The sequence below is a fragment of the Schistocerca cancellata genome, chromosome 4, assembly GCF_023864275.1.
Source record: "Schistocerca cancellata isolate TAMUIC-IGC-003103 chromosome 4, iqSchCanc2.1, whole genome shotgun sequence".
Lineage (NCBI taxonomy): Eukaryota > Metazoa > Arthropoda > Insecta > Orthoptera > Acrididae > Schistocerca > Schistocerca cancellata.
This window is the reverse complement of record NC_064629.1, coordinates 657,913,118-657,926,854: the sequence shown is the minus strand read 5'-3', so window position 1 is coordinate 657,926,854 and position 13,737 is coordinate 657,913,118. Positions and strand designations below refer to the sequence as shown.

The 13,737-nt window shown below is 38.7% G+C and overlaps 1 protein-coding gene across 5 annotated transcripts in view; it reads right to left on the bottom strand.

Annotated features, from left to right (window-relative positions):
* The window catches only part of LOC126183384 (uncharacterized), a 173,482-nt gene extending 160,015 nt beyond the window's left edge, over positions 1-13,467 (bottom strand). For 2 of the 5 annotated variants that reach the window (XM_049925326.1, XM_049925324.1), the window contains exons 1-2: positions 13,310-13,446; positions 650-805 (exon numbers count right to left, since the gene is read on the bottom strand). In XM_049925326.1, the coding sequence (XP_049781283.1) occupies positions 650-799 (150 nt within the window). In that variant the 5' untranslated portion in view covers positions 800-805; positions 13,310-13,446. Of the gene's footprint in view, positions 1-649; positions 806-13,309 lie in introns of all 5 variants that reach the window. The other 3 variants (XM_049925325.1, XM_049925329.1, XM_049925327.1) reach the window with 3 other exon arrangements.
* Between the last annotated feature and the right edge of the window lie 270 nt (positions 13,468-13,737).

Below are 13,737 nucleotides of genomic sequence, written 5' to 3'. Positions count from 1 at the left end.
CGTTCCATTAATTGTTACCCCAAGGGAATTAATTACTGATTCATAAGATTCCTGATGTAAACAATATCTTAGCACAGCCATGTTGTTTGCACAGATAGTATTCTCTTGTGCTCTCACATTTCTCTTCTTTTGACTACAGTATTGCATTTGAGCACCAGTGTCTGACCTAATGGCCTGAGAAGTGATTATTTATTATGTCTTCTGAGGTGATGTGGTCATAATTTGTTATAACATGATCTACTGAACTATTATGTGTGTTAACTATTCTAGTGGATATTAGTCTAGTAGATCTTTAGCCCCATAAGGTAGGAAACAATCTTTAAAACATTTGCTTTCCTGACAGTCAAAGAAAGTTTTGATGCTTAGATCTCCAAAAGGACAAATTCAGTTTTCTGACTTTACTTTTTCTCAAGTAAATGGCAACACCATCACTTTTATTATATGCTCTACAGTTGTTGCTAGGTTATAGAATTCTAATTTCAAAGTACAAAATTTATCTATTTATTTCTGGTGTTCTGTAACAACTATTAAATGTGGAACCACTCCTGTGATAAATGATTCCAAAGCATCCATTTTATTTCCTATGCCTTCTACATTATAAGGCAAAAAAAGATAGATTACTCTGTTTGAAGAATGTTGCTTAACTTACATTTAATGATGGACTTAGCCTTGTATTTGATGTGCTGTACATACTGTAAGAACACTTAAACTCTGGTTCTTTCCTTGAGAATGTGGAATATGTTGTTTTATACGTGGCATTTCTCACCCTGAACTTGATATCAGTTATAGAACTGTTCATATGCACCTAAAATAACATATTTAAAAACTTAGTTTTGAAATACAAAAAAAGCAGAATTAGATATCATCATATTTAGTAACACTGATACGAAAAGACACCGCTTAATGCTACATTAATAACTATCACGAATATTGCTTTCAACACATTAACAAAGGGTGATGGGTGTAAGTAATATTAAGAATAAAACACAGCTTATCTTAAGAAGTCTACAGTACAATGTGTGCTTTCATAAGTACAAAATGAAATGCAAGTGAGAATTCAAACTGGAAAAAAACATATTTTGGAACTCAAAACAACGTAGTTCAGCCAAATTTGCACTTAAGAGTCACTGCAAATCTCGGAGAGACACAAATCAATAAGTTGACATATATTCATACAATAATATCATATGGAATAATGTTCTGGGGGTAGCTCATCTTTAAGAAACTCACTATAAAGACCAAAATGCCAAAACTGCCGGAGTTGGTGGTCATATGTGCGTGAAGTGTGCTTGCTTGTGTGACAGAATGGTGTGTGTTTCTCCTTCTTTTCCTGATGAAAGCTGTGGCTGAAAGCTTATGTGTAAGTGTCTTTTTATTCTACCTGTCTGCAACTTAACGTGTCATCTTTACGATAAGTAACAATCTATCTTTTCCGAGATTATTGATTTTCCAACCTGGAGTTGCCATTGTTTAATCTTTCGGAAAGAGTCTTCACTGCTCAAGAACATGTTGTAAGAATAATGTGTGATGCTCATCAACAATCATCTGCTAGTCATCTGTTTAAGGAGGTGGGTATTCTGACTACTGCTTCACAATATATTCATTCTTTCATGAAGTCTGTAGTAAAGAATCCTCTGCAGTTCAAGAAGAACAATGATCTGCATAAGTAATGACATTCATTACTCCACTTTAAGGATCTCTTTAGCAAAAAGAAGGGGTGCACAATAGAGATGGGCAAAACTGTTCTTTTCAGAGATTGGATCAGAACTGTTCACTCCCTGAAATGAATTAGCTCTTTTTCATGACTCACCACTCATTTACAGTAGAAAATAAATGGAAGGCACATTGCCCTTTAAACTTGGTTTATTCCAGTACTATACCTGTATTTTGATCTTGAACACAGATAATGAGTACGAATTTTGTATTGTTTATTGAAATTTCCACGATATGACAAAGTTTTAGATTATTGATTTATTTTGCACTATCGTGGTTTTTTGGGTGATCGGAAAATTTCGTAACTTGAGATTTACATTAACAATATATTTGGCTATAATGTATTAAAATTTCATTAACCTCATACAAATACATCCCAAGCCATATATTTTTAAAGTGAACGTTTCCTTCCGAAGACGCCTAAAATCGCAAAATATAAATTTGACTGTAAAACAAAAGTGCTGCATATAGCCTTACGCAGAATAAAACAAGGAAAATATTGGTGTATCACATTTTGCGATACATTTATCGGTTCGCTCATAATTAAAGCGTAAATTCGAGTGTCCATAATAAAAATCCTATAGTAAGAGGAGTCATCAGGAACCTAATCTAATCAGTTTAAACAAATAAAAATAAAATAAAAACAATTGATGTATACATAACATAATAATGTAATATACATAGCGGTATTACTACAAAGAACAATATCCAGTAGGGACGAACTCCGATGCAGAGGCGCTGAGTCGAGTAGGTCGAGCTGTATTACTGCGTGAGCTGAGACCGCAGCGACCAGAGTGACACCTGAGTCGCTTTGCTCAATGCTCTGGCTAGAGTCGAGACGGTGGGGTGAGCGTTGAACGGGCGAGTTCCGAGGGTGGGGGGGAGCGGTGAACTCACCCGCTCCGAGACAAATCGTCCGTTCCCTTGCGAGCAGGTTGTTGCAAGTAGTTCCTATGTTATCCGCTAGGTGGCTCTCTGTCCTGTTGCTCGCATCAGCTGCCCAGAGGGCAGGACGTGCGACTGAAATGATCGCCGACAGAGTGCGACACTGCACGCGGCAGACGACGCACAGAGACGGCACGGCATATGTGAAACACAAAATCCAATGGAGCACTGCACAATGCAGGCAGCCAAGGTAGAAGCAGGGCAGAGGCCGGCGCTGGCTGTGTTGTGTGGCGTGCACTGTGCTCTGACCAGCAGAGGCGCTGCTGATATGCTCCGTCTCTCTCTCTCTCTCTCTCTCTCTCTCTCTCTCTCTCTCTCTCTCTCTGCCGTGGGAAACGTTTGGAGCTACCGTTCTTTTTTTCTGAATCACTGATTGTTCACTCCTTTGAAAGATTCAACTCTATGAATTAGTTCAAGAGCGGATCCCCCATCTCTAGTGCACAATGCTGCAACTAAATTTTTTGCTCTCTTACCCCGTGAAAGCCTGACAGGCAGCAAAGTAAAATTTGAAAACTGAAGAAGTTTTTCCTTGACAACTCCTATTCCATAGGACTGCTATTATTGAATTGTGTAAGAGGTGGTGGGTAGGAATTACTAACATCTGTAAAAATAAATAAATAAATCTTATAAATGTTCAGCACATAGCCATATTTACAAATTAATTTGTGCTGTGAATGTAAAATGAATCATTACACATAACTAGGATTTATCGTGCAAAATGATCCATGTAACTAATAACTAACTAGAGACCTTACAATTATATTAGAAAAAGCATACAGGAGACTTCCAGTGACATATACCCAAAATGATACTCTTATTCACTACATTCTCTTCACAGAACCAATAAAAACTAAGCTTCTACTGCAGAGTCTGTACACAACTAGTCTTTTTCATAATTCATATCTGTGTTTTACATTCCATTCGGTTGCTGAATTATGGGTTCAATTAGATCTGACTTACCTTCCTGTCTCACAAGTTAGTACTTTATGTATTTCAGTAACAGAGAACAGTTAATTCATATATTTATTTTTGTGTATGGAGGTTGCCAAGCTGGTTGGATTGTGTCATTGTGTAACATCACAAATTCATAGTCTTTTAGAGCCTTCTGGTGGAATACCTTAGGTGCAGAATGAGGAAGGGAAGGTGGTACAGGAAAGTGGGAGACGTGGTGGTTTACTCGCAAAACAAAGTCGGGCAAGTCAGGAGGCATAGTCGATGATTCTTGGAATACAGTCAGTGGGCAGTGAGTGTACTTTGCTGTTTAAAATTTCAGCAACTGATGCCCCAGCATTGCATCTGTAGGCCATATACACTCTCAGGAGTACCCATGCCAGTGCCTCTGTCCAGATTCCGCTGTGGCACATGAGACTTTTTAAGGTGTGACACCACTGCACAGTGAGTCCATTGCTCTGTGGATGATATTCTGTTTGAAATGGATTAGTGCTGTAATGTCCTAAAGCGATACCGCTTCTACCCATCAAGTGATGCAGTTGGTCGCTGACAGGATCTACCAATAGCCATTGGAGATAAGTAGTGGACCCATGAGATAGGCATGCACATTCTGAAAATGTCCTTTTCGGACTTGGAAGTGACCTAGGTGTGGCTGAGTGTGGCATAATACCTTAATATTGTGTCACAGAAAGTACACACAATTCCAGAGCTTACAATTCTTCTTCACACTAAGCCATACAAAGTGATTTTTCGTTGTTGGGTACTTGGTTAAGTGGCAGAAGCTGTTTCGTAAAGTGGATGGCTCCACTGTTATGGCCCGCAGAGGGGGCATGGCTTGTGACATCTGTGACAGAGTGCCCATTAGAAGTATGAGTAAAAACACCATCATACAGATCAGGAACCAGTTTCTAAGGAGCACATGGCTTGCAGTATCTGCTGACATGAACTCATGGTTTAGCTCAGGACAGCCATTGTCCAACAGTGGAACAGGCTTTAATGTCTCAACCACATTGTGGACAGCAAACCAAGGAGGATCCAAGTTCGCTACAGTGCATACAGTGGAGGTACATGGTACCTATTATGAGTAGTTTATATTGATATGATGGTGTAAAAATTCTTAGTCTGCAGAATTTCTAAATGAGAACCATATATTAAAGTCTCATAAGGCTCTGATGTTTTTCCATCTCCTTTATATTAATGTTACTGTTGTTGTTGTGGTTTTCAGTCCTGAGACTGGTTTGATGCAGCTCTCCATGCTACTCTATCCTGTGCAAGCTTCCTCATCTCCCAGTACCTACTGCAACCTACATCCTTCTGAATCTGCTTAGTGTCTTCATCTCTTGGTCTCCCTCTACGGTTTTTGCCCTCCACGCTGGCCTCCAATGCTAAATTTGTGATCCCTTGATGCCTCAGTACATGTCCTATCAACTGGTCCCTTCTTCTTGTCAAGTTGTGCCACAAACTCCTCTTCTCCCCAATTATTTTTTAATGTTACTACTTGGGGGCAAAGATGGACAGTAGGGAGGGGGTAGGGATGGAAAGAGGGGGGCAGAGGGAAGCAGGGGGGTAGGGGAGAGGGGGGAAGGGGGGGAGAGGGAGGAAACAATAGGTTGTTATTCATCATGAAGATGGAACTGGAACACAGTTGCAGACAGGCACAATGAAAAGACTGTTACATACTAAGCTTTTAGCCAAAGCCTTCTTTGGAAAAGAAAGGAAAACACACACAACATCCAAGCAAGTGGGTACACATAACTGCTATCTCCAGCCACTCTGGCCAAACTGCAACTCTGCAACTGGTGCACTGAACACAACAGTTGCAGACTTGCAGTGTTGGTTCAAATGGCTCTGAGCACTATGGGACTCAACATCTTAGGTCATAAGTCCCATAGAACTTAGAACTACTTAAACCTAACTAACCTAAGGACATCACACACACCCATGCCCGAGGCAGGATTCGAACCTGCGACTGTAGCAGTCCCGCGGTTCCGGACTGCAGTGCCAGAACCGCTAGACCACCGCGGCCGGCAACTTTCAGTGTTGCCTGAGCAGCTGTAGGTAGTGCTCATGTGTGTGAGATGTGCCTGCTTGTGTGAATGTGAATGACTGTGTGTGTGTGTGTGTGTGTGTGTGTGTGTGTGTGTGTGTGTGTGTGTGTGTGTTTTTTTTTTTTTTTTTTTTTTTTTTTTTAAGAAGACTTTCACCAAAAGTTTAGTGTATAACAGTCCTTTCATTGTGCCTGTCTGCAACGCAACATGACATCTTTACAGTGAGTAGCAATAACTCACTTCCAATTACAGGGGAATGAACCTACAGTTTAATATAGACTCTGATCCACAGTGAGATTCAGCATTTTTCACACTGAAAACATTGCCATACTTGAAACAAGTGATAAATGACAGAAAAAAGCCACTGACTGACAAAGTAGAACCCCAACCTTCAGATTTATAGTCTGACACCCACTTGGCCACATCTGATCATAGAAATAATGTTAATTTTAATTCTAGTTTCACTAATGGAATACAAGGAGAATTCCTTTCCATTTATTGTCCTTTTTCCCTTTTGTTGAATATTAATTTACCTTCAAACTTGATTTAATGCCAGTTCTCCCCCTTTTCCTGTTATTATTAAATTATTATATCTGCATACATACTGGACCAAATGTCGGTATACTATTCCAGGACTATTTCACCCCTATTCTTTTTAACAACTCACAATTTTGCACCATACTTGTCCACTTAATTTTTTACATCCTTCTGGACCATCACAGTACAAATGTTCATAGTTTTCCTAGTGTCCATACCTTACTTATAAACAACATAATGTCCAGGATATACAGTTTCAGAAATTACTTCCACAATTTCAAGCCAATGTTTGATGAAAAAGGGTTACATTATTGGAAAACTCTTTTTTTTTCCTCTTTCATCCTGAGCAATATGTTTCTAAAGATTTTAATTCTTTGACTGTCATATATACTCTTGTTGCCTACATGGTACAGTTCTGCCTGTTATTTTACTATATCATCCTCAATTCTGACATCCAGCATGTCACTGTTGTCCTTTCAGCTATTACTTTTTGCTTTATGTAATTTATCTTTAACTATATCCTGCACTAAGAACATTATCAATTGTGTTTTAACAGTTATAAATCCATCTTAGCTGCAGCAGTATGCATGGTATGTATATTTATGTTTATAGTTGTTTATGTATACTGAAATAGGTAATGACTCCAAGTTTTCATGGATTTCAGGGTTTTTCTTGTAAGTGATTGTTAACTGTGTTGGACTGTAGTTGGTACATATTGTGGGGTATTGGTTTATTATCATTGGTTATGTCACATTTTTGACATTAATTATGTGAGTGAGTTTTGGTTTGTTATACTGTGTATTTTGTTTTACATTGTTAGGATAAGTGAAGGTTTGGATAATGGATTTGACAATATTAATATGATATTTGTTTTGGAAAGGCGTCATTATTCTTGTTGTTGTATATTTAGTTTGTTCCCACTCTACACCCCCCACTTCCCATGGTTGTCCTGTTGGTTTCATTTATTGCTGGAGTTAAATACTTCATATGTTATTTACCTTCCCCATGAACCATGGACCTTGCCGTTGGTGGGGAGGCTTGCATGCCTCAATGATACAGATAGCCGTACTGTAGGTGCAACCACAATGGAGGGGTATCTGTTGAGAGGCCAGACACACGTGTGGTTACTGAAGAGGGGCAGCGGCCTTTTCAGTAGTTTCAGGGGCAACAGTCTGGCTGATTGAATGATCTGGCCTTGTAACACTAACCAAAACGGCCTTGCTGTTGTGGTACTGGGAACGGCTGAAAGCAAGGGGAAACTACAGCCATCATTTTTCCCGAGAGCATGCAGCTTTACAGTATGATTAAATTATGATGGTGTCCTCTTGGGTAAAATATTCCTGAGGTAAAATAGTCCCCATTCGAATCTCCAGGCGCGGACTACTCAAGAGGACATCGTTATCAGGAGAAAGAAAACTGGCGTTCTCGGATTGGAGCATGGAATGTCAGATCCCTTAATCAGGCAAGTAGGTTAGAAAATTTAAAAAGGGAAATGGATAGATTAAAGTTAGATATAGTGGGAATTAGTGAAGTTCGGTGGCAGGAGGAGCAAGACTTTTGGTCAGGTGAATACAGGGTTATAAATACAAAATCAAATAGGGGTAATGCAGGAGTAGCTTTAATAATGAATAGGAAACTAGGAGTGTGGGCAAGCAACTACAAACAGCATAGTGAACGCATTATTGTGGCCAAGATAGACACGAAGCCCACGCCTACTACAGTAGTACAAGTTTATATGCCAACAAGCTCTGCAGATGATGAAGAAATGTATGAGGAGATAAAAGAAATTATTCAGGTAGTGAAGGGAGATGAAAATTTAATAGTCATGGGTGACTGGAATGCGACAGTAGGAAAAGGAAGAGAAGGGAACGTAGTAGGTGAATATGGATTGGGGCTAAGAAATGAGAGAGGAAGCCGCCTGGTAGAATTTTGCACAGAGCAAACTTAATCATAGCTAACACTTGGTTCAAGAATCATGAAAGAAGGTTGTATACATGTAAGAACCCTGGAGATACTAGAAGGTTTCAGACATTATATAATGGTAAGACAGAGATTTAGGAACCAGGTTTTAAATTGTAAGACATTTCCAGGGGCAGATGTGGACTCTGACCACAATCTATTGGTTATGAACTGTAGATTAAAACTGAAGAAACTGCAAAAAGGTGGGAATTTAAGGAGACGGGACCTGGATAAACTGAAAGAACCAGAGGTTGTACAGAGTTTCAGGGAGAGCATAACAGAACAATTGACAGGAATGGGGGAAAGAAATACAGTAGAAGAAGAATGGGTAGCTTTGAGGGATAAAGTAGTGAAGGCAGCAGATGATCAAGTAGATAAAAAGACGAGGGCTAGTAGAAATCCTTGGGTAACAGAAGAGATACTGAATTTAACTGATGAAAGGAGAAAATAAAAAAATGCAGTAAATGAAGCAGGCAAAAAGAAATACAAACGTCTCAAAAATGAGATCGACAGCAAGTGCCAAATGGCTAAGCAGGGATGGCTAGAGGACAAATGTAAGGATGTAGAGGCTTAGCTCACGAGGGGTAAGATAGATACTGCCTACAGGAAAATTAAAGAGACCTTTGGAGAAAAGAGAACCACTTGCATGAATATCAAGAGCTCAGATGGAAACCCAGTTCTAAGCAAAGAAGGGAAAGCAGAAAGGTGGAAAGAGTATATAGAGGGTCTATACAGGGGCGATGTACCTGAGGGCAATATTATGGAAATGGAAGAGGATGTAGATGAAGATGAAATGGGAGATATGATACTGTGTGAAGAGTTTGACAGAGCACTGAAAGACCTGAGTCAAAACAAGGCCCCAGGAGTAGACAACATTGCATTAGAACTACTGACAGCCTTGGGAGAGCCAGCCCTGACAAAACTCTACCATCTGGTGAGCAAAATGTATGAGACAGGCGAAATACCAACAGACTTCAAGAAGAATATAATAATTCCAATCCCAAATAAAGCAGGTGTTGACAGATGTGAAAATTACCGAACTATCAGTTTAATAAGTCAGAGCTGCAAAATACTAACGCGAATTCTTTACAGACGAATGGAAAAACTGGTAGAAGCCGACCTCGGGGAAGATTAGTTTGGATTCCGTAGAAATGTTGGAACACGGGAGGCAATATGACCCTACGACTTATCTTAGAAGCTAGATTAAGGAAAGGCAAACCTATGTTTCTAGCATTTGTCGACTTAAAGAAAGCTTTTGACAATGTTGACTGGAATACTCTCTTTCAAATTCTAAAGGTGGTAGGGGTAAAATACAGGGAGCTAAGGCTATTTAAAATTTGTACAGAAACCAGATGGCTGGATGGCTGTTATAAGAGTTGAGGGACATGAAAGGGAAGCAGTGGTTGGGAAGGGAGTGAGACAGGGTTGTAGCCTCTCCCCGATGTTATTCAATCTGTATATTGAGCAAGTAGTAAAGGAAACAAAAGAAAAATTCGGAGTAGGTATTAAAACCATGGAGAAGAAATAAAAACTTTGAGGTCCGCCGATAACATTGTAATTCTGTCAGACAGCAAAGGACTTGGAAGAGCAGTTGAACGGAATGGACAATGTCTTGGAAGGAGGATATAAGATGAACACCAACAAAAGCAAAATGAGGATAATGGAATGTAGTCGAATTAAGTCGGGTGATGCTGAGGGAATTAGATTAGGAAATGAGACACTTAAAGTAGTAAGGGAGTTTTGCTATTTGGGGAGCAAAATAACTGATGATGGTCAATGTAGAGAGGATATAAAATGTAGACTGGTAATGGCAAGGAAGAAATTTGTTAACACTGAGCATAGATTTAAGTGCCAGGAAGTCGTTTCTGAAAGTATTTGTATGGAGTGTAGCCATGTATGGAAGTGAAACATGGACAATAAATAGTTTAGATAAGAAGAGAATAGAAGCTTTCTAAATGTGCTGCTACAGGAGAATGCTGAAGATTATATGGTAGATCACATAACTAATGAGAAGGTATTGAATAGAATTGGGGAGAAGAGGTGTTTGTGGCACAACTTGACTAGAAGAAGGGATCGGTTGGTAGGACATGTTCTGAGGCATCAAGGGATCACCAATTTAGTTATGGAGGGCAGCGTGGAGGGTAAAAATCGTAGAGGGAGACCAAGAGATGAATACACTAAGCAGATTCAGAAGGATGCAAGTTGGAGTAGGTACTGGGAGATGAAGAAGCTTGCACAGGGTAGAGTAGCATGGAGAGCTGCATCAAACCAGTCTCAGGACTGAAGACCACAACAACAACATCATGTTATTTACATTTGTTTGTGAGTGTAATGAATGGTGTCATGGCCACCATATTGTATATGCTTGAAATATAGGTGTTCACCACCTTGATGAGGAAACAGGTCAATGCACACTCGTGGAATAGCAACTTTCAGTAGTCCCAGCATTTTCATTAGAAGTAGTTGTTCATATATCACTGATAACTATAAAAAACAAATAAAATCCATCCATGAGTGTTTTTACTCATGCCAGCAACATTATGAAGCACATAAAAAAAGAAAAAAACAGGATCTTCAAAAAAATCTTCATGTGGAAAAATGCTATTAAAGTAACAATACTGTTGAAGACAGGGGAGAGAGAAAATCTTGAGATTTACCATCCCGTGAGTCTCTTTCCACATCTTTATAACCCAACTGACGAAGTTTCTAGCCAATCTGTACAAGTATATCATCTGTTACCCAAACCCAAATTAAAAACAAGAATGTTCCAGAAGAAGATAAAATAACAAGTGAAATGCTGAAACTAGGAGATTAAGATCTGCTAGAAGATGTAAACATATTCACAAATAAGCATACTGACTTTGTCAGAAGATACCAAACATGCGGAATTGGGCTATTAAAGTAATAATACCATTGAAGAAGGGAGAGAGAGAGAAAATCTTGAGATTTACCATTCCGTGAGTCTTTTCGCACATCTTTATAAGCAACTAATAAAGTTTGTAGCCAATCAACTCATAAGAACAACAACTGGATCTCTATTTCTACTGCAACAACACATGTCTTGCATTAGTTTACTATTATAAGGCATTTGATTCAGTGGAGAAGCGAACAGTAATGAAAGCCCTTAGAAATGGCAGTGTAAATTACTAAGTATCTCTTAAAACATATTTGTGAACACACAATGTCCATGGTAGCAGTGGATGGTGATTTTTTTTAAACTGCTTTCTCTAGCCAAGGAAGATCTAAGTATTCAAAAATTTTGACTGGGCCTGTAGAGGGATCAAAATCGATGGTCAGTCACTGAAGCATTTCTAATTTGCTATTGACATCATGGTCATAACTGAAGACTTAACAGAATGAACAACTGTGATTCAACAACTGGAAGTTGCCTCTGCAGCAGCTGGTTTGGAGATGGGTACAGGGACAACAAAAGAACCTTATCTGGGAATGAAACCAGTTAAAATTGAACATGTGAAGCTATTGAAGTCTTCCTGAAGAAATCTGCCTTCATCATAAACTTTAGCTATGGAATGTCAACAAAAATCCAGAAATTCCACAAATAATAACATTCACAAAGCTTCACTCCATCCAGACCAAAAAGGACATTCCACTGAACCTAAGCACTAAAGTGTAGAATACCTGTGTCCTACCAGTAATAACTTATGATGTAGAAACATCTGCTCTGTAAAAGGAGTGCTAAAAATTTATCGTGTGTGCAAAGGTCAATGGAGAGACAGGTACTGGGCATCTGCCCCAGGAACCAGATTATGAACGAGGTCATCAGGAGAATACTTTGGATAAAAAACATCTCTGAGAGAGTTACCAGCTAGAATGGAAATAGACTACTCACATGGCAAGGCAATACTCAAACATACAGACCAATAACTTGGTTCACTGGAGACCTTGGCAACACAAAAGCTGCACTGGAAGAATCCAGGAGAGGGCTCAATGATATCAAGTGGATGCATGGAACACAGTAAAAACAGCTAAGTGATGTCTGAAATCATGGAAGAGATCTCCTTTGAGTTATGGCTGGATGATGGGAGAGGAAGAGGTGGAGGCTTCAGTCTGTCTGGAACCACACACATCCAAACACCACTCAACAATAAGCCATATGTATATCATATTCTGAAAGATGCAGTCATGATACTGTCTTCAATATCACATATAAGTCTATGGCATAGATCTTGCCTTATCCACTGCTGAGTATTGCATGACTGTTTTCCCATATACAAGTGCATCTAGAGTTAACTGTGAATCCTTTATCCTATATATAGTTGTTCATTTAAGGTATTCTACAATTGTACAGTTAAGGAAGTGAACAGTATACTTTTGAATCCAATGGTAGCATCAAAGTACAACACTTTTATATTTTGGTAAGATATTTTCGAAAATATTTTTTTAAGATTTTGCTCTAGGCTTATATTATAATGAGTAAATTTTAGTTGTATCTAATGTTACCCCATAGGTTTACCAAGTGATTTTCGATAAATGAAAACAACTGGCCTCTAAACAGTTATCTAGGTGTCCGACAATGTACAGCTCACGATAATATATTCCACTCTACATTATAAGTAATTATTAATTTAATAAAAAATTCATTGAATGTGTCGATCCAATCTGAAGACCAATAAAATATAGCGCGCACATTGTGTTTCGCTGTCTGGATCCTATACCTCACGTCTCATAAAAATATGTATCACATAATAAGTTGTCGTATGAGTTTCACTGGAAAGTGTGAGAACGTTCACACTTAAAAAAAAAAAATAAAAAAAAAAAGATAGGAGGAAAATAGTATTAAATATTTCTACATGTAAATCTGCTCGTGTACTAAGCTTTTATAATGCCATGATGATCGGTATTATTATGGAAACAAATTTATATTAACATTAATGTGTGCACGACTCTGCATGCTTTTACGGACGCAACAAGGCACACGGCATTAACGGTATTCGGCTGTACATTTTATATGCGAGACAATCGTATGTATATGAAAATGTTTTTTAGGTGTGAATCGCTGTTCTCACTTTTGGATAAAAATAATACCTGTTGCGCTACAGGTTTATGCAGAACTGTAAAACAGTAACAAAAAAGGACAAAGACTCATTCAAAGTGAACACACTCAATTTATCATTGAAACAGTAGAAGTACAGTACCTATGCAGATTTTCTTGATTATTTCTCTCCTACATGCTAAACACTACTACATACGTACATGTGTAAAGCGGCAAATGTTCGGCAAAGTCTTATACTTCAGTCATTGCGACATACATAAACAAAAACACTCTACACTAAATGTCAAAGATAATAAACACATGCCCATGTCCACCAAATACAGAGATTGTGCGCTTGCTGTCAAACCAAAGAGAGAGCGCAAGTGCCTTACGCAATTATCTCTATACATTTTTAAGTACAGGTTTGCAGATCGGAAACTGACACCACCTGACCTTCCATTCTAGTTCTAGTCCCTAGTCTCTCTGCTAAGTTACCTTTCTATCGAAGTCTTTCTTTGCTCTGTTATTTAATTATTGCTGTTGTAATTCTTTCGTTGTTCTTTACTGCTGTTACTACACTGTTGCTGTTTT